Here is a 19413-nt window from a genome sequence, read left to right as displayed (position 1 = left end):
ACTGAGATCAAGAGTTGCACGCTCCACTGACTGAGTCAGCCAGGTGCCTCTAGCTTTCCTTTTCCATTTAAAAATTGAATAATGATTTGATGGACTTCTTTCAGATTCTGGCAAAAGTCCTTCATGGTAGCTGGTAAATGCAGTTGGTAAAATGAAGATCTGAGAGTCATTTTATTCCTGAACAACCAGAAAGCTAACTTGTAATATTGTTCCATATTTTCCTTTTGAGAAATCCTGAAACTTAGTTTTTAAAAAACCGAATCACCTGACAAAAGAGAGATGGCATCAGCAGGTGGGTGTGAACCCTCTTCTTCTGAAAGTGCTATTCTCTCTTCCTGGAATGCTCTTCTCCCAACTGGGGGCCTCACTGTCTCACATTGGTTAGGCCTCTGCACAAACATCACCCTGTCAGAAAGGGCTTTCCCTGGCCAACCTCTCTACAACAATAACAACTTCTACCCTGGCTCTCTTTGCTGGCCAGTTTCAGTATCTTTACCTTGCCTTTTTAAAAAAAAAATCAATTAATTCCTCAAGTTAACACAAGATGTTACATTAGCTCCAGGTGTACTACAAAGTGATTTGACAAGTCTTTGCATATGTTATGCTATGCTCATCACAAGTGTAGCTACCATCTGTCCTTGCCTTTATTTTTGTTAGACCATCGTCAACACATAATACGTAGTTTAATAACTATCTCCTTGTACTAGAATTTAGACTGCATGAGAATAGGACATTATATGTTCTGTTTCTCTATGTGACCACCCCACTGCTCAGAACAGTGCCTGTCATATATCAAGTATTCAATAGTTTTTGAGCATGGAGTGATGACCTAGATATTTCTTCCTTTCTTGTATGTGGGACTCTTTTTATTTATCCTTGTTTTTTGTAGGTCTCACCTTGGTGGGCTTCTTTTTCCCTTCAGTGATGTTCTCTGCCTCTTCATGTTCCTTTGCTCCTTGTGTCAGATTAGTATAATTGGCCATACGGTTGAGAAGAGAAGATACCTTTGGTCTGGTATCCATTTCTTCCTATAAAGCCAGAAACATGGAAGAAATGAGTAATAAAGAACACTGGAAATAAGCATCAAAGTGGACCTCTACCAAAAAGTTGCAAATTAAATGAGAAAATATTTCACAGGTAAATATTTTAAGAAAATTTATAAATAAGGCATTATTCTCCTCCCACATTAAAATATCACTTAATCAGGACTATACAAATCTTTACAAAATTCTTCAGTGAAAAGCTTTATCACTCTTTCTAATGACTTAACTTTACAGTAAAAACAAAATCACATTGGCCCCTACAGATAGCTGTAACCTTGAAAAAAACATTGATGATACTACCTTTAACTACAGTGCCCCTTTCTTTAGGCTATTAACATTTTTTTTTTTAAGTAGGCTCCACACCCAGCATGGAGCCCAATGTGGGGCTTGAAATCATGACTCTGAGATCAAGACCTGAGCTGAGGGCAAGAGCTGGATACTTAACCAACTGAGCCACCCTGGCACCCCTTGGCTACTAACATTCTAATAACATTTATGACTATTACTTATTGCACCAAGCACAGACAGCTCAATAAAAATTTTTGTGCCTGAACTTAATATTCACCTCAGATCTTTTCTTAAACAAAGCTGAAAGAGGATATCATTTAAAAAACAGGTACACTGAGAGAACTGGAAGTCACATCATTGTCCAAAGCTAGACACAAAGGCAGTGCTGGACTAAAGCAGGCTCCTCTCAACAACCCGAATGCAGAGCCCATCAGAGTCCCTATGGTCTTAAGGAAGACATATAGGCCCTCTTGATCGAGCAACCTATTTCCTACATTGATTTTTGATCCGTAAATGATGGGCTTCCCAAACAGAGTTGAAAAACACTCTACTTTATACTTCATAAATAATTCCAATGCAAGTATTTAAATCCTAGCTGAATTAGACAGCAAGGTTCTCCATATGCCTATGATGTCAAAATTCTACCTCAATTCACAGAAATCTGATTTAATGGCTACTTATTAGCTAGTGATAATTAGATTATACAGAGTAAGTCAACTATAATGACAAGTTATAGTAAGTATTATATTTTAACAATTAGTTCTTAAAATTATCCAGCCTGTATTGTTTTAAAACTAAATGGGACAGAAAACAGTTATCTTGAAATCTCTGTTCCTGAAATTTCTGCCATAGTTTTCTCTCAAATATTACCTCAAAGAGGGCCAAATTTTTATCAAAATATTCATCTCCTTCTTCATAGTTGGAATTATTGAGATAAGCATTTCGAGCTTTCTTATGCCCATCATCTGGAAAAAAAAAGAAATTAAGTTAGTTTCACATTGGTATTAAAGAAGTATCAGCACCAAATAACCTCATATTGCCTCTGTAATGACAGAATCCATTTTCATGTTCAAATTTTAGGGAGAACTCAATTAGCCAGGTTTAGAGAATGGGGCCCCCTCTAAAACAGGAGCAAAATTAAATCTCTAAGAAGCAAACAACAGGAAGGCTTAACAGCATGAAGACCTCTGGAAACACTATTCTTTCAGGATTCTAGTCTATCTAGGGCTCTACTCCCAAAGTCACTCAAATCTAGAATAAAATTTTTAAAAAAGTGCTTCTTGAGTTCTTACTCAGTGTATTACTATACACTGTATATACTGCTGCTATTGATAATGATAGAAAAGCCCCTCTACCTCGAGGGTTGTCCAGCCTTTTATAAGCCGACATTAGGTTAAAAAAAAAAGACATTAGGTCACATAACCAAGCATTATTTTTGTACAACAAAACATGTTTTGTTGTTGTTGTTTTATGTTAAAAGAGGTACCCCAGGGCACCTGGGTGGCTCAGTTGTTAAGCGTCTGCCTTTGGCTTGGGTCATGATCCCAGAGTCCTGGGATCAAGCCCCACATCAGGCTCCCTGCTCAGCGGGAAGCCTGCTTCTCCCTCTCCCACTACCCCTGCTTGTGTTACCTCTCTGTCTCTCTGTCAAATAAATAAATAAAATCTTTAAAAAAAAAAAAAAGAGGTACCCCAGAAGAATCTGGTGAACCAGCTACGAAGAAAAAAAAAGAGTGGGTTCCCTCAGACAATAGAGTCTGCATGGTTTTGGGTTTTTGTTGTGTAAGAGTTAATATATAATTATAATTACCTTATAGAGGGAAAGGGAAAATAAAAAGTTATGTAAATGTAATTAAGAACTAACACTTTTAAGTATTCAGGAAATAAACACAAATATAAAAGTTAAAGAAATTAAAGTCTTATAACTTTAAATACAAGTCTGGGAAATAGCCAACAAGCTATCAAAATAATTGGATCATGTCATCTGTTTTGTTTCTTAAGTTCCACACATGAGTGAAGTCATACGGTACTTGTCTTTCTCTGACTGACTTATTTCATTTAGTACAATGCAATCTAGCTCTAGCCATATCATAGCAAATGGCAAGGTTTCTTTTTTTATGGTTGAATAATATTCCATTTTGTATCATCAGTGGGTAGACATTTGGGCTCTTTCCATGATTTGACTATTGTGGACAATTGCTGCTATCAACATTGGGGTGCATGTGCCCTTTCGGTTCAGTATTTTTGCATCCTTTGGGTATATATACCTAGTAGTGCAACTGCTGGGTCGTAGGGTAGCTCTATTTTTAACTTTTGAGGAACCTCCATACTGTTTTCCTGAGTGGCTGCACCAGTCTGGATTCCCACTAACTGTAAGGAGGTTCCCCTTTCTCTATAACCTCACTAACACCTGTTGTTTCCTATGTTGTTAAATTTAGCCATTCTGACAGGTGTAATATCTCATTGTAGTTTTTTAATTTTTCATTTGTTTATTGATTCACTTAAAAAATATTTACTGAGGGGGGCGCCTGGGTGGCTCAGTGGGTTAAGCCGCTGCCTTCAGCTCAGGTCATGATCCCAGGTCCTGGGTTCAAGCCCCACATCGGGCTGTCTGCTCAGTGGGGAGCCTGCTTCCTCCTCTCTCTCTGCCTGCCTCTCTGCCTACTTGTGATTTCTCTCTGTCAAATTAAAAAAAAAAATTGTATTAAAAAAAATATTTACTGAGGGGCGCCTGGATGGCTCAGTGGGTTAAAGCCTCTGCCTTTGGCTCAGGTCATGATCCCAGGGTTCTGGGATCGAGCCCCGCATTGGGCTCTCTGGTTGGCGGGGAGCCTGTTTCCCTTCCCCCCTCTCTCTCTCTGCGTGCCTCTCTGCCTACTTGTGATCTCTATCAAATAAATTTTAAAAAGTCTTAAAAAATAAAAAAAAATATTTACAGAGTACAAGAGACAAAGCAGTCAAACAGGATGCTTAAGCCAGTTTTCAAGGACCAGACCAGTCCCTTTAACTTCACTTCTACAGAAATTTCTGTCTTAACTCTATACATAGATTTTTTTTAAACAGCTTTATTAAAATATAATTTAGACATCATATAATTCATTGATTTAAAGTATACAATATTAGAATTTTGGGTATATTACATTATTAATTTTTTAAATTGTGGTAAAATTTTAAAACAAAACTTGCAATTTTAACCATTTTTAAATGTGCAAATCAGAGGCATTACAGTTACAATGTTGTGTAACCATCACCACTAGAAACTGATTTTTTTTTTTTAAGTAGGCTTCACACCCAGCATAGAATCCAACTTGGGGCATGAACTCACGACTATGAGATCAAGACCTGAGCTAAGACAGAGAGTCGGAATCTCAACCAATTGAGCCATCTGGGCATCCCCATACCCTACATAAACTGATTTTAAAAAATATTTCTTTTAAACTGATGGAAAAGTCTTACTCTTCTTAGTTCTACCACTGGATACAATGCTCCTATGTGTTTTAAGCATCCCAATGTGTTCTTCATCCTAACTTTTACTGGAACTCGTATCAGTCCTAACACTTGCTATCCCTAAATAAATTCCTCAATTTCTTCAACACTCATTAACTACAACTTTTAGAACAGAGATGCACCCCAGAGAGCTATGCTTTATCTTCTAAGCTTAACTTTGCTGACTCATTATAGTTTTGGTTTGTATTTCCCTGATGATGAGTGATGATGATCTTTTCACGTGTCTGTTAGCCATGTGTATGTCTCTTAACTATAGAGAACAAACTGAAGGTTGTCAGGGGAAGGGGTTTAGGGGGATGGGTGTAAATGGTGATGGGGATTAGAGCACACTATCATGATGAGCACTAAGTAATGTAAAGAATTGTTGAGTCACTATATTCTATGCTTGAAACTAATATAATACTGCATGTTAACTGGAATTTAAACACAAAAAAATTTTAATGCATATGGAATAATCTATCTAGGAAAAAAAATCAACAATTTTTAACCCCTAATGAAAAAAAATGGATCTAGGCAATCATCACTAATAGTTACTAAAACCATAAGATGAAAAGCTGAGACATAATTTTATAATGGATGGATCAGGGTGATCAGGAACTCAAAAATCTCAACATCGCTAAAAGTGGACAACAATCTAATACGATGAAAAGTACACTGCACAACCCATGATGTATTCCTACCAAAAGAATAGAAGTTGAATCTAACCAAGCCTCTAAATCTAACTACCAGTTCACAAAAAACAGAGGAGAAGCATGTTAAGCATCACCATAAAGATGGGGCAATCATCAAATTCACAATGTGAGAAATTCTATATGACAAATAATCTGACTCATTCAACAAATAAATAGCATAAATTAAAAAAGGTAATGATTCATCAACCAAGGTGTGAAACCTGTTAGAATCCTGACTCAAATCAAATGTAGAAAGACAATTCTGAGAGAAATTTAAATATAAACTTTAAAAAAAAGGTAAATAAAATCATGTGATGGAATTTTCTTAAAGATGTCCCAGAAAAAATTACATAGGGCTTGAAAACAGATTCTCAATACTGTTAAAACTGAGTGATGGCTTCATGGAGATTCATTATGCTATTCTATCTGCTTTTCTATACCTTTAGAAATTTCCACAATAAAAAGTTATTTAAAAAAAAAAGGAAAATGTAATTCTTTTCCTCTAATTGTTTCAAAATATTCCAGAAAGAATGGCACAGCTTAAAATTATCACCACTTCAGAGTAACTCATTTATTCAATTAATTCACCACACATTTATTAAGTTCTTATGATGTGCTGGGCACTCTAGGTCCTGGGGATATAGCAGTAGACAATGCATTTAAAGACGTCGCTTTCACTGTGTGTATAGTGAAGTCACAAAAGACAGTTAAAACACACACCACACATACAAAACCAATTTACAGTGTTAGCCAATTTCCACAGTGTAAATGTTCACACATGCCAATTTTAAACTACTAACAACAAAATCCAGGCATATACTCTTTACAAGTGACATATAATGACACACAAAGGCTGAAAGTAAAGAGATCAGGCACATACTAACAACAACAAAAAAAAGCCGATATGGTTTTATTAGCACCAGATAAATTTTTCTTTAAGGGGAGAATTTTATTCTGAATGAAAAGGTAACCACGTAACAAAAGGTTGAATTACCAAGAAAGCAGTTTTTTCTTTTTTTTTTTGAGAGAGAGAGAAACAAGCAAGTGTGTGAGACAGGGAGAAGGGCAGAGGGAGAGGAAGAGGGAGAATCCAAAGTAGGGCTCCATCTCACGACCGTGAGATCACGACCCGATCAGAAATCAAGAGTCATATGCTTAACCTACTGAGCCACCCAGGTCCCCTAAGAAAGTATTTTAAATATACATCCATGGTTTATAGTTATCTTTCTGTATAATAAATTACTCCCAAATTTAGTGGCTTAAACGCACACATTTTATCACCCAGTTTATGTGGGCTAGCAATATAGGCATGGCTCAGTGTTGTAAAACAACACAAGGATCCAAGATTAAAATACTTAAAAAAATAAAATGACAACAAAGAAATTAGCTATTGAAACTTGTAGGATCCACCAAAAGTAGCACTTCAATGAGAAGCTATTGTCCTAGTTTTACATTAGCAAAGTAAAAATAAAAATTGTTTGAGATAAGTACCTATTTTAGCAAGCTAGAGAGAGAGCAGAATAAACTCTAAGACAATAGAAAGTATGACAATAACTATACAGCTGTCCTTTGGTTCAATGTCCTCTGTCTTTCAACTGTCCATTTTTTCTGGGTCCTTATGTTTTGGGTACAACTCTTGTAAATAGCAGATAGTTGTATTTTTAAAAACCTGATGATCTGTCTTTTTAATTGTCAAGTTCAGTCCATCAAACACAGCAATTTATATGTTTAGATTGGATTCTACCATTTTAAAATTTCCATTTGGTCTTTTTTCTTTAGGATTCATTCTCATTTCTTCTCTCTGGATTTTTGGTTTGTTTTTCCCTTATTCCATTTGTTCTCTTTCCTCTTTTGGAGTTTCCACATTCTATCTATTCTTTCAGTAATTACTTTTGAAATTTTCCACATATTTTACTTAAACTATAAAGGGGCACCTGGGTGGCTCAGCCGGTTAAGTGTCTGCCTTTGGCCCAGGTCATCATTCCAGGGTCTTGGGGTCGAATCCCACATGCGGCTTCCTGCTCAGCAGGGGTAGGCTGCTTCTTCCTCCATCCTGCCCCCTCCCATGATCTCTCTCTCTCTCTCCCCCTCTCTCAAATAATTAAATAAAATCTTAAAAACCAAAAAATCCCAAACCGTTAAGTGAGTTTAAAAAACAGTCACCCTCCCAAACAATAACAAAGACTTTCAAACACTTTGTTCTCTCCTCTGATTTACATATTACTGTTCTGTCCAATATTTCTAGCAGCTTATTTTAATACACAAGATAGTAAAAATATTTTACAGAGACAACGCTGACTTGGGTGAAGGTCCATGTTTATAGTTCTATTTGTTCAATATTTTTGTTGCATTTCAGAGTACTAGTCTTCTGGGATCATTTCGCCTTTACTTGAGGTATCTTCTTGAGAATTCCATTAGAGGAGTTTCTCAAACTCAGCACATAACTATTTGTTGTGGAGGATATCCAGTGCACTGTAGGCTGTTTAAGAGCATCCCTAGCTGCGAGTAACTAGCTGCCAGTAGCATCTCCAGTAGTGACAATCAAAAAAAGTCTTCAAACATTTCTAAATATCCCCTGGGGGACAAAACTGTCCACAGTTGTAAACCCCTAGCTTAGAGCAAGTTTCATGGTGTAAGATGTTCTTGGCTTTTATTTAGCAACAGACGTCTGTATTTTGTCCTTATTACTGAGCGTCTTGTTAATAAGCACAAATTCTAGGATAATAACAGCTGTGCAAACACTAAGACATTATTTGTTTTGCCATTGAGAATTCTGTCATTCTACTGTTCCTTTGATGACGTGCACTTCCTCTCTGGCTGATTTCAAGATCTTTTTCTGGTGTTCTGCAGCTTCATTAAGATATGTCTAGGTGTAGTTTTTCCTTTTTTTTTTTTTTTTTTTAAAGATTTTATTTATTTATTTGACAGAGAGAGATCACAAGCAGGCAGAGAGGCAGGCAGAGAGACAGGAGGAAGCAGGCTCCCTGCTGAGCAGAGAGCCCGATGCGGGACTCAATCCCAGGACTCCGAGATCATGACCTGAGCCGAAGGCAGCGGCTTAACCCACTGAGCCACCCAGGCGCCCGTAGTTTTTCCTTTTGTTTGGTTCACAAACCCCTTTTACCTGTTTCTGATCTGTTAACTTTACATTTTATATCAATAACTAGCTTTTCTTTTCTACAAGTTCCATTTGTTCTCTCTAAACAGTCTTTCATTCCTGAGTAGTATGCTCATCTTCCTAACTGCACCTGTTATTGATTTGAACTTTTAATAGTTTTGTATCACAGACTCTGGACCACTTCACCCCTCTTGAGGGTTATATGAGAAGTCCCAGACCCAACATACTTCTTCCCTGCTGGTCCAGTAGCCTTACAATATTGTTGGTTTAAAAAAAAAATCTGGCTTCAGAACTATCCTGCCCCATTCTGCTGCCTGCTGGTCCAAGCCTTGTCCTGACAACTACCCACCCCCCCACACCCCACTGCAGTCCTGCCACCTCTACATTTGCAGCTTCTGGAGTCGCAAGTTTCAAATGCAACCACTGCAACTTCCTGACACTTTAATCCTAGATGTTTCTGCCCAACTCTGCTTGCCTGCTTAAATTGGGGGGGTGGGTAGAAGAATATTCCTGGAGACTTTGCCTACATTTATGAGACTAATGATGCCTCTAAGATAGTCTTATCAGGGTCTACATGTGGTGGTGTTGGGAATGTGAGGGTCCCACAGAGCTCCTCGTCAATCATGAAAGAGTAAGGCTTTCCAGGCAAGAAACAAAGTTCTCATCAGGAGTGGTTAACTGAAAGGCATGGATCCATTGTCAATCTCAGTTTCTTGGTGGGAGATCACACTGCTTCAAAAGTACAGCCTTAAAAAAGGGATTAAAAAAAGCCTTAAAAAAAGGGATACCTACCTGGGTAGCTCAGTTGGTTAAGCGTTTGACTCTTGATTTTGGCTCAGATCATGATCTCAAGGTTGTGAGATCAAGCCCTTGGTTGGGCTCTGTGCTGAGCATGGAGCCTGCTTAAGATTCTCCCTCTCCCTCTACCCCTCCACTCACATGCTCTTTCTCTCTAAAAAAAATTAAAATAGATAAATAGACAGATAGATAGATAGTAGAGCCTTTCAGAAGTCTGGGTCACTACTGTGGCCTCAGGAAATCTCAAATGGAATGGGAAGTTCTAGAGTTTCTGAATAGTAAGTAAGTTTTACTGTGCAGGAACTAATAAGAACCAAATCCATGCCCTAGGGCTCTTTTAGGATTATCCAGAATCCTGAGAGAATTCCATTGGAAGGCATCTTCTGAGACTGCTCTCTATGAATTAAACAGTTCATCAGATCATCATGTTGGTTTTTTACCCTGATTTTACTATCCAGATAATGCTAACACTACTGGGAATTTAACAGTGTTTCACTGTACAATTCAAACAAAAACTGATACAAGTGCAATTGATTCTATTACAGATTTCAAATTTCCATCCTTTATGGCACACAATTTTTTTTGTAGAGGAAAAATGGTGTATCAAATGTCTTGTTCTTTATAAAAACTTTATTGTTGCAGTGATATTATCTCCACATTGTGCTTTTTGTAATTTGCCACTTATACTATAATTTGGGGCTAAGATAAATCAATCTCAGATTCTTCCCTTAGTCTTCTGATCTTGTCAAACGGTCTTTGCTGGTCTGAGCTAGGCAGAACAAGAGCAGTAAATGTACTTAATTTCCCTTGGCACAGGTCTGGGTCTAACTATGTGACTATGTGAACATGAAAGGTTGTCTCAAATGTTATAAATTATGTTTTTGATTTTACAGTGTTGGAATAAGTAGTCAAGAGTCATACATTATAACTGATTGCTATATCTCTTAAGTCAATAGCTTATTCTCTTTTTCTCTACAATTTATTTGAAGAAAACAGGTCATATGTTCAGCAGAGTTTCCAATTTTTTTTTTAAGATTTTATTTATTGGAGAGAGAGAGAGAGAGAACATGAGCAGGGGAAAGGAGGTAGAGGGAGGGAGAGGCAGGTTGCCCAACACGGGGCTTGATCTCAGGACCCTGAGATTAAGACCTGAGCCAAAGGCAGATGCTTAACTGACCTGAGCCACTCTTGCGCCCCCTAGAGTTTCTGATTTTGATGATGACATCCACGTAATACTGTTTATTGTTGTTACTGTTTTTTTTATTTCCTATCTATTGCTACTTAGATCTAGAGGCTTATCAACATTCAGTATTTTTAGAGGAGAGGTAGGAAAACTCCTTCACAGTGGAATTTTGATCTTCTGCTAAGAGATACACATCATTTGCGGGTGCCTGAGTGGCTCAGTCTTTAGGCGCCTTTGGCTCAGGTCACAATTCCAGGGTCCTAGGATTGAGCCCCACATTGGGGTCACTGCTTAGTGGGAGGCTTGCTTCTCCTCCTCCCACTCCCTCTGCTTGTGTTCCGTCTCCCACTGTGTCTCTCTCTGTCAAATAAATAAATAAAATCTTAAAAAAAGAGAGAGAGAGAGATACATGTCATCTAATTTTCTTTATTTTTGAGATACTAACAACTGTTGGTGATTAATGACTAAACCCATTAATTTATAAGGTTTACAAAGTGGTGATACTCTTTTCTATTATTCTTCCTTAATTTATTACCTGAAATACTTTTATAAAGAGATACTTTCTCTAATATACTATTTGGTTATCTGTTGGTATTGTCAGGTAAGATACATACTTCATTCTTTCCTTTTATTAACTAATTTTCAGAATAATGAATTAATTCACTAGAATAGTCCAATGGTGACCAATTAGTTTCTTAAAGTATCAATACAAACTCATGAATTTAAATAATGGATAGATTTCAAATGAAATTCTTTTCCTGCATCAGTTATGATGATTCATTTTTTAATCTCCTTTTTTTTAAGGGGTGGGGGAATTTGGGCAGAGGGAGAGAGAGAATCTTAAACAGGCTCTATGCCCAGTGCAAGCCATACAGGACTCTATCTCACAACACTGAGATCACAACTGGAGCCAAAATCAAGAGTCGGAAGCTTAACTGACTGACTGAGGCACCCAGGTGCCCCTAATCTCCTTTGGTTAACATACTGAATTATATACATTGATTTTTTTTTAAAGATTTCATTTATTTATTTGACACAGATCATAAGCAGGCTGAGAGACAGGCAGAGAGAGAAGAGGAAGCAGGCTCCCTGCTGAGCAGAGAGCCTGATGTGGGAATGTGGGGCTCGATCCCACCCTGGGATCATGACCTGAGCTGAAAGCAGAGGCTTTAACCCACTGAGCCACCCAGGCGCTCCCTATACATTGATTTTTAATGGTAAACCAACCATGTATTCCTTTTTTTCCCTTAACTTTTAAAAAAAGATTTTATTTTTATTTATTTGACAGAGAGAGAGAGAGAGAGTGAGAGCATGACAAGGGAGAAGGTCAGAGAGAGAAGGAAACTCCCCATGGAGCTGGAAGCCCAATGTGGGACTTGATCCCAGGAGTCCAGGATCATGACCTGAGCTGAAAGCCGTTGCTTAAGCAACTGAACCACCCAGGTGCCCCAACCATGTATTTCTAGCAGAAACCCAAACTGGTCTCAGGGGTAATTTAAAATATATGTATTGCTTGATTTAGATTGCATATATTTCATTTAGGACATCTGTATCTGTATTCATAACTAAAGCTGGCCTATACTTGTCTCATATTGTCATTGCTAAGTTTTGGTATCAAAGTTACACAATCCTCAAACTGAGGTAGGGACTGTTTGTTTTCCTGTTCTCTGAGAGAAATTGTAGAAGAGGAATTATTTTTCCACGAATGTTTGGTAAAAATTGTTTTAAAACTGCTAGGGCCCACTGCTCATTTGCTTACTTGCTTACTAAAATGTTTTAAATTAAAAATTATACAAATACACACACAGAAAAGTTCATAAATTTTAGTATACAACTTAATTCTTTACCACAATAGAAGTTTCACTCTTCCATATAGTGGCTCAGCCTGACCCTGAGTTTTATGAGAGATCTGATGAGTCAGTGGGAACAACAAATACATTAAAATGACTGTGCCCTACTGACAGGAAGAACATTTAGAAGGTCTGAAAAATATTATAAATTCCATTCAGCAGGCAAGGCAACTGAAGCACTTTCTAACCTACCAGGCCAAATTATGCTAAACAAGATTTTTTTTCCCAAGATTTTGTTTCTAAGTAATCTCTACATCTAAGGTGGGGCTCAAACTCGAACTCCTAGATCAAGAGTCACATGCTCCACTGACTGAGCCAGCTAGGTGCCCCTAAGCAAGATTTTTAGAGAGAGCCGGCAAGATTCTTTTTTTTTTTTTTTTAAAGATTTTATTTATTTGAGAGAGAGGGAGTGAGCGAGAGAGAGCACAAGCTGGGGCGGGGGTGGGGGGAGAGGCAGAGTGAGAGGGTGAAGCAGGCTCCCCACTGAGCATGGAGACCAACTTGGGGCTCTATCCCAGGACCCTGACCCAGGATCATGACCTGAGCCAAAAGCAGACACTTAACCAATTGAGCCATCGAGGTGCCCCAAGAGCTGGCAAGATTTTACTTCAAGCTACCAATGCCCCTTCTGCATGATGGTTAGAAAATATAATTTAAAAAATCACCCTTCCATCTTTTGAGGATTTTTTTTTTTTTTTAAATAACCTGGCCTTTTAAGGCCTTTGAGGCTGTAGCTTAAACAAAGATACTCAGAGGGGTGCCTGGCCAGCTCAGTAAGTAGAGCATGCAACCCTTAGGTCCTGAATTCAAGCCCCAAGCTGGGTGTAGAGCTTACTTAGAAAGAAAGAAAGAAAGAAAGAAAGAAAGAAAGAAAGAAAGAGAGAGAAAAGAAAAGAAAGAGAGAGAGAGAGAGAAAGAAAGGAAGGAAGGAAGGAAGGAAGGAAGGAAGGAAGGAAGGAAGAAAGAAAGAAAGAAAGAAAGAAAGAAAGAAAGAAAGAAGGAAAAGGAAAGATATTCAGGCTAGGACAGAGAAGATGGCAGTTATTAAGAGCATGAGAAAAAAGGAGACTATAACCTTATCTAACGAACCTAAGAGGGAGCACTCAGGGTAGCAAGATGAACTTACCTGAGAATCTAGCCAGATGACTCTGGATAAATTCCCAGGAATTTATGCAAATACAGGCTGCCAAATGAGATTAATGTCTGGAGTAATCTCTTTGCAAATATTAGGGTTTTTAGCTAATACTAAGAGAAGTCTTCACAATCATATACCATTTCTTTTGCCCACAATTCACTCACTATCTTTTAGTACGAGTGCTTCACTGGAAACAAAATCCAGCTTACACTGGAATGGTACCAGCTCCCCTGACTGTCCATTTCATTAGCTAAGTCCTTCCCTACCTCCATTACACACATGTTCCTGGCAGATGATAAACTACTCTCAAATTTCTCTACTTGTCAGCATGTATCAGAGACAGAAACAATTTAATAGCTTAGGAGAGAAATGTACTTTTCATGGTCTGCCTAAATCTTTCAATAAAATCTCAATCATTCCTGGTCCAAATATGAAATTTTTATACAGACATGAATAATATTGAACAGTGTAAATAAGCTATCAAATATAAAACTCTAAAAAAAGAGAATAGTGACAGCCTCAATATCACAAGGCTAGGACCCTTGTGATCAGATTTCTAGCCAAATGTTTATGTCAAACATCTACCTAACAAATATTTATTGAGTACTTAGGAGGTGAGTTACTGTTCCAGCACATAAACTCTCTCAAAGAAATGATAATTTCTAAGATCAGAAACTTATGGGGCACCTGGGTGACTCAGCTGGTTAAGCATCTGTCTTTCCATCAAGTTAGGATCTCAGGGTCCTAGGATCAAGCCCCGCATCAGGCTCCCTGCTCAGAGGGGAGTCTGCTTCTCCCTCTCACTCTGCATCTCCCCCAGCTTATGCTCTCTCTTGCTCACTCCCTCTCTCTGAAATAAATAAGATCTTTTTTCTTAAGACTTTATTTATTTATTTGACGGACTGAGAGAGATCACAAGTAGGCAGAGAGGCAGGCAGAGAGAGGGGGGAAGCAGGCTCCCCGCCGAGCAGAGAGCCCGACTCGGGGCTCGATCCCAGGACCCTAAGATCATGACCCAAGCTGAAGGCAGAGGCTTAACCCACTGAGCCACCCAGATGCCCCTGAAATAAATAAAATCTTAAGAAAAAACCCAGAAACTTATGTCCTTAACAAAGAAAGAGCAGAAAAGGAGTATCAACTCATACCCTGAACCTGTAATAAGCAAACAAGTCAAGTAATTTCCTTACTTTGGACTTTTTGATAGCTTATACTTTCCACAGCTGCTCTGCACATACTCAAATAGCAAAAAGTTCAGCAATGTACAAATCAAAAAAGCGTCAAATTAACCCTCATGCACCGTTGGTGAAAATGTAAATTGGACCAACCACTGTGGAAACCAGTATGGAGGTTCCTCAAAAAATTAGAAATAGAATTACCATATCATCAAACAATTCTACTATTGGGTATTTACCCAAAGAAAATTAATTTGAAAAGACATATGTATCTCTGTATTTACTGCAACATTATTTTCAATAGCCAAACTACAGAAGCAATGCAATTGTCCATCGACAAATGAACGGATAAAGTGTGGTATTATATGCACAATGGAATATTCAGCCATAAAAAAGAACGAGGTCTTGCCACCCAACAACATGGATGGACCTAGAGGACATTAGGCTAAGTGAAGTCAGGAAAAGAAAGACAAATATCTCATGATTTCACTTACAGTTGTATATAAAAAGAAAACAGGAGCACCTGGATGACTCAGTTGGTGAGGCAACCAACTCTTTATTTTGGCTCAGGTCATGATCTTAGGGCTGTGAGACTGAGCCCCACATCCCAGTGTGGGGTCTGCTTAGGATTCTCTGTCAAAAAACAGAAACAAGGGGCGCCTGGGTGGCTCAGTGGGTTAAAGCTTCTGTCTTCGGCTCAGGTCATGATTCCAGGGTCCTGGGATCGAGCCCCGCATTGGGCTCTCTGCTCAGTGGGGAGCCTGCTTCCCCCTCTCTTTCTCTGCCTGTCTCTCTGCCTACTTGTGATCTCTGTCAAATAAATAAATAAAATCTTAAAAAAAAAAACCAGAAACAAAACAAAACAAAAAACAAAACAAACAAACAAAAAGGATTCTCTCTCCTTTCCTTTGCCCCTCCCATCAAAGAAGAAAAAACAAACAAACAAACAAAACAACCCTTAAATACAAAGAACAAACTGGTGGGTTGCAGAGAGAAGGTGGGTGGGTGGGATGGGTGAGAAAAAAGAGGTTATAAATTTGTGCAGAAGTTGAATCACTATGTTGTACACTTGAAACTAATGTAACATTGCAATATGAACTATAAATAAATTTTCTTAATTTTTAATAGAAAAAAAAGACAGATACAAACTCCCAGTTATAAAATAAGTTAGTCATGGAGATGAAAAGTACAGCGTGAGGAATATAGTCAATAATACAGTAGTAATGCTATGTGGTGACAGATGGTGACTACACTTATCCTGGTGAGAGTACTGCACAATGTACAGAATTGTCCAATCAATATAGTGTACAACTGAAACTAATATAACACTACTGTGTGTTAATTATACTCCAGTAAAAACAAAAACAAAAAAACACAACAAAAAAAATAAGACTCAAATCAAAAGACATACACACAAAATGGCTGTTAATATATTTAAAAGCACTTAATCTCACTCATGATTAAAAAAGTCCAAGTAATAACTGGAGATGTTATCTTCATCTATTAGAGAAAGAAAAAATTCAAGATTGGTATCTGCTTTTTATGATAAGGATGTATCTTTCTGAAGATATGTATACCCTCTGACCAAGGAATTCTGTTAGGAATTCTTCCTTCAAATATATTGGCAATGAGAATGCAAGAATATATGTACAAGATGTTCACTGTAACATAATTTTTAAAAGTAAAACACCTTGAAATAAGTAGTCAAGCATAGGAAACTGGCTGTGTAAAGTTAGAACACAGGAATACAAGGGATTATTATTCTTCAACAAACAAAGGAATAGGCAAATCTTTATGTATTGAAATGATGTGTCTAAGATAAAATGTTAAGTGAAAGAAAGGAAGCTGGAGTCTGCAGAGTATAACTCCATGGACAGAAAAAAGAAAGAAGATAGTCATATATAATAAGAAAATGTATAAATAAAAATTTCTAGAAGATTTCCCCAGTTAGTGAGGTGAAGTGGTAGGTAGAAGAGATACTTTAAAGGACTTTACTTTCCTTACATACTCTTTTTGTATTGTCTGAAATTCTCACCAGAGCATGTTTTATTTCTATATTTTAAAATTTGTAAGTTCTGAGATGTTGTGCAATTCCTGTTAAATTACTGAAATTTAAAATATGTGATTCCTAGAAGAAAGAAATTTATTTCCATCACTTATTTAACAGATAAAGAACTGGAACATCAACTTCTACATCTTTCTTAAGCTCTTGCTATCCATGAAGTACTTTCAGTAATTAAAAAATTAGGGTGATTAAAAGACCAAGAAAAATAATAAAAAGGACAAAGTAGCTACACAGCCCAAGATATGATAGAGTATTATAGTATCTTCTTGACAAAACGATCTTGGAACAAAGAAGCTCTAATTCTTACAGATTTTATTTTAAAAACAGATTCTATAAATTACTTTTAAATGTACTACATTCGGTCTTAATAATAAATTTCAGAAGTAGTTTCCTAAAACTTACCAAGTTGGGAATGCAAACAGCAGGAAAAAAAGTTGAGGAGTGGAAAGCAGAAAAGGAGGGGGTAGAAAATAGAATTAGAAGTGGGAGTAATGTCTGTTAGTATAGGCAGGAAAAGGGTTACTTTAGTGAAAGTCAATCCCCACAGTAATACTATACCTAACAGCTGGCTGTGTTCCCCTGTGATGGAGTTCTGACTCGGGTCTGAAAAACAAACAATTGAAAAGAAAAGAAAAAAAATGAATGACCAAAACAAATAATTTCTTAAAAATCAGCAACAAAAGTCAATGAAGGAAATAAGCAAAAAAAAAAAAAAAGTTTTTTAATGCTCAAAAAACATTAATAAAAGGATAATATAAATAGAATAAACTATTATAAAAAATAATCACACAGCTTTTTTGAAAAGTTAAGCAACAGAATTACCATGTGACCTAGCAATTCCACTCTTAGGCATATACTCAAAAGAACTGAAAAGAGGGATGCAAAACAGACACTTGTATGACAATGTACATCCCAGCATTATTTACAACAGCCAAAAGGTGGAAACAACCAAGTGTCCTTCAACAGATGAATGGATAAACAATAATGCGGTATATACATACAATGGGATATTATTCAGTCATAAAAAGAAAATGCTACAATATGGATGAACCTTGAAAATAAGCCAGAAGCAGGACAAATTTTGTATAATTGCATTTAAATGAAATTTTGAGAAAAAAGTAAATTAAAAAGATAATTAAGATAATTATCTTACGTAAAAAGATAATTAAGATCAAGCAATACAAGTTCAATAAAGTAGAATGATTTGGGGCTTACCACATGGGTTACATTTTCTCTTTAATGCCAAAGAAACAAATGGCCATAGCAGCTCAAAGTCAAGACATAAGTAAAGAACTCATTACTACCAGCAGGTATGTTCTGATTCGACTTCATGATAAAATGACTAAACTGGCTTTTATTAATATCTACTTCTTCTAATCTATAATAAAATTAGTGGCAATAAGCCAAGTTCCTAATGCAAGAGATATTGACAATCATCATTTAACAACTAACCACATGGTTATTTTAAAGGTTTGAAAACCATTAAGGGCTAAATATGGAAAAGACTCTGAGCTCCAGTTTCCTCAAAGATTAAGTCTCTTGAGATACTGAGGATTACATCTGGCTTCCCTGAATGTGTCTGGGCCACAGAAGTAATTTTAGACAAGGGGGTCTGTGAACAATGGGGAGAAGGTTGCAATTTTATTTTCACTAACCTGTAACTGAAGTTTAGTATTTTCTGCAAGTATGACATCAGAAACAAACTACATAAAAGTACCTGTGCTTTGTCAACAATAAGTACGATTTTTCATATCACACTGTAATTGTTTTATATATATATATCTCTTAATACCATTTAAGTGCAATACTACTTTGAAATTATGGTAGTAATTAAAAGGCTACTAGGTCTTCTTCAATGTACTGATAAAAAAGCATTTATAGGGGTGCCTGGGTGGCTGGCTCAGTGGGTTATGATCTGCCTTTGGCTCGGGTCATGATCTCAGGGTCCTGGGATTGAGCCCTGCATCGGGATCTCTGCTTGGCAGGGAGCCTGCTTCTTCCTCTCTCTCTGCCTGACTCTCTGCCTACTTGTGATCTCACTTTCTGTCAAATAAATAAATAAAATCTTTAAAAAAGTACTTATATCATTAGATCACAAACTTAATAATTTTGATAATTGTATTTTAATAGGGTTCTTTTTAATCCTATATATATATTTATATGCATGTGTAATACTTTACACATTTTAAAACATTACTCTGAAAAGGAGTTTATAGACTTCAGACTGCCAAAGAGGTCCCAGATACAAAAAAGATTTAGGATTATTGTTTTATTTTATTTATTTATTTATTTTTAAAAAGATTTTATTTATTTATTTGTCAGAGAGAGAGAGAGAGACAGCACGAGCGAGCACAGGCAGACAGAGCGGCAGGCAGAGGGAGAAGCAGGCTTCCTGCCAAGCTAGGAGCACGATGTGGGACTCAATCCTAGGACACCGGGATCACGACCTGAGCAGAAGGCAGCTGCCTAACCAACTGAGCCACCCAGGTGTCCTGGATTATTGTTTTAAACAAAATTCAAATAATACTTCCAATGGTGTTCATAATAATGGTTTTTATACATAATTTAATTAAATCTAACACT

General features: G+C 37.1%; 1 protein-coding gene across 4 annotated transcripts in view; it reads right to left on the bottom strand.

The window, feature by feature from the left end:
• Positions 1 to 19413, bottom strand: part of SLC12A6 (solute carrier family 12 member 6) — a 91637-nt gene that overhangs the window by 25931 nt on the left and 46293 nt on the right. For 2 of the 4 annotated variants that reach the window (XR_007128466.1, XM_047735339.1), the window contains exons 2-4: positions 17389 to 17433; positions 2202 to 2296; positions 897 to 1028 (exon numbers count right to left, since the gene is read on the bottom strand). Coding sequence is in view for 3 of the 4 variants with exons in the window: in XM_047735339.1 (XP_047591295.1) it covers positions 897 to 1028; positions 2202 to 2296; positions 17389 to 17433 (272 nt within the window). In the remaining variant the exon portion in view is untranslated. Of the gene's footprint in view, positions 1 to 896; positions 1029 to 2201; positions 2297 to 17388; positions 17436 to 19413 lie in introns of all 4 variants that reach the window. The other 2 variants (XM_047735341.1, XM_047735340.1) reach the window with 2 other exon arrangements.

This window comes from Lutra lutra, chromosome 7 (assembly GCF_902655055.1).
Source record: "Lutra lutra chromosome 7, mLutLut1.2, whole genome shotgun sequence".
Classification (NCBI taxonomy): Eukaryota; Metazoa; Chordata; class Mammalia; order Carnivora; family Mustelidae; genus Lutra; species Lutra lutra.
This window is presented reverse-complemented; position numbering and strand designations above follow the sequence as displayed.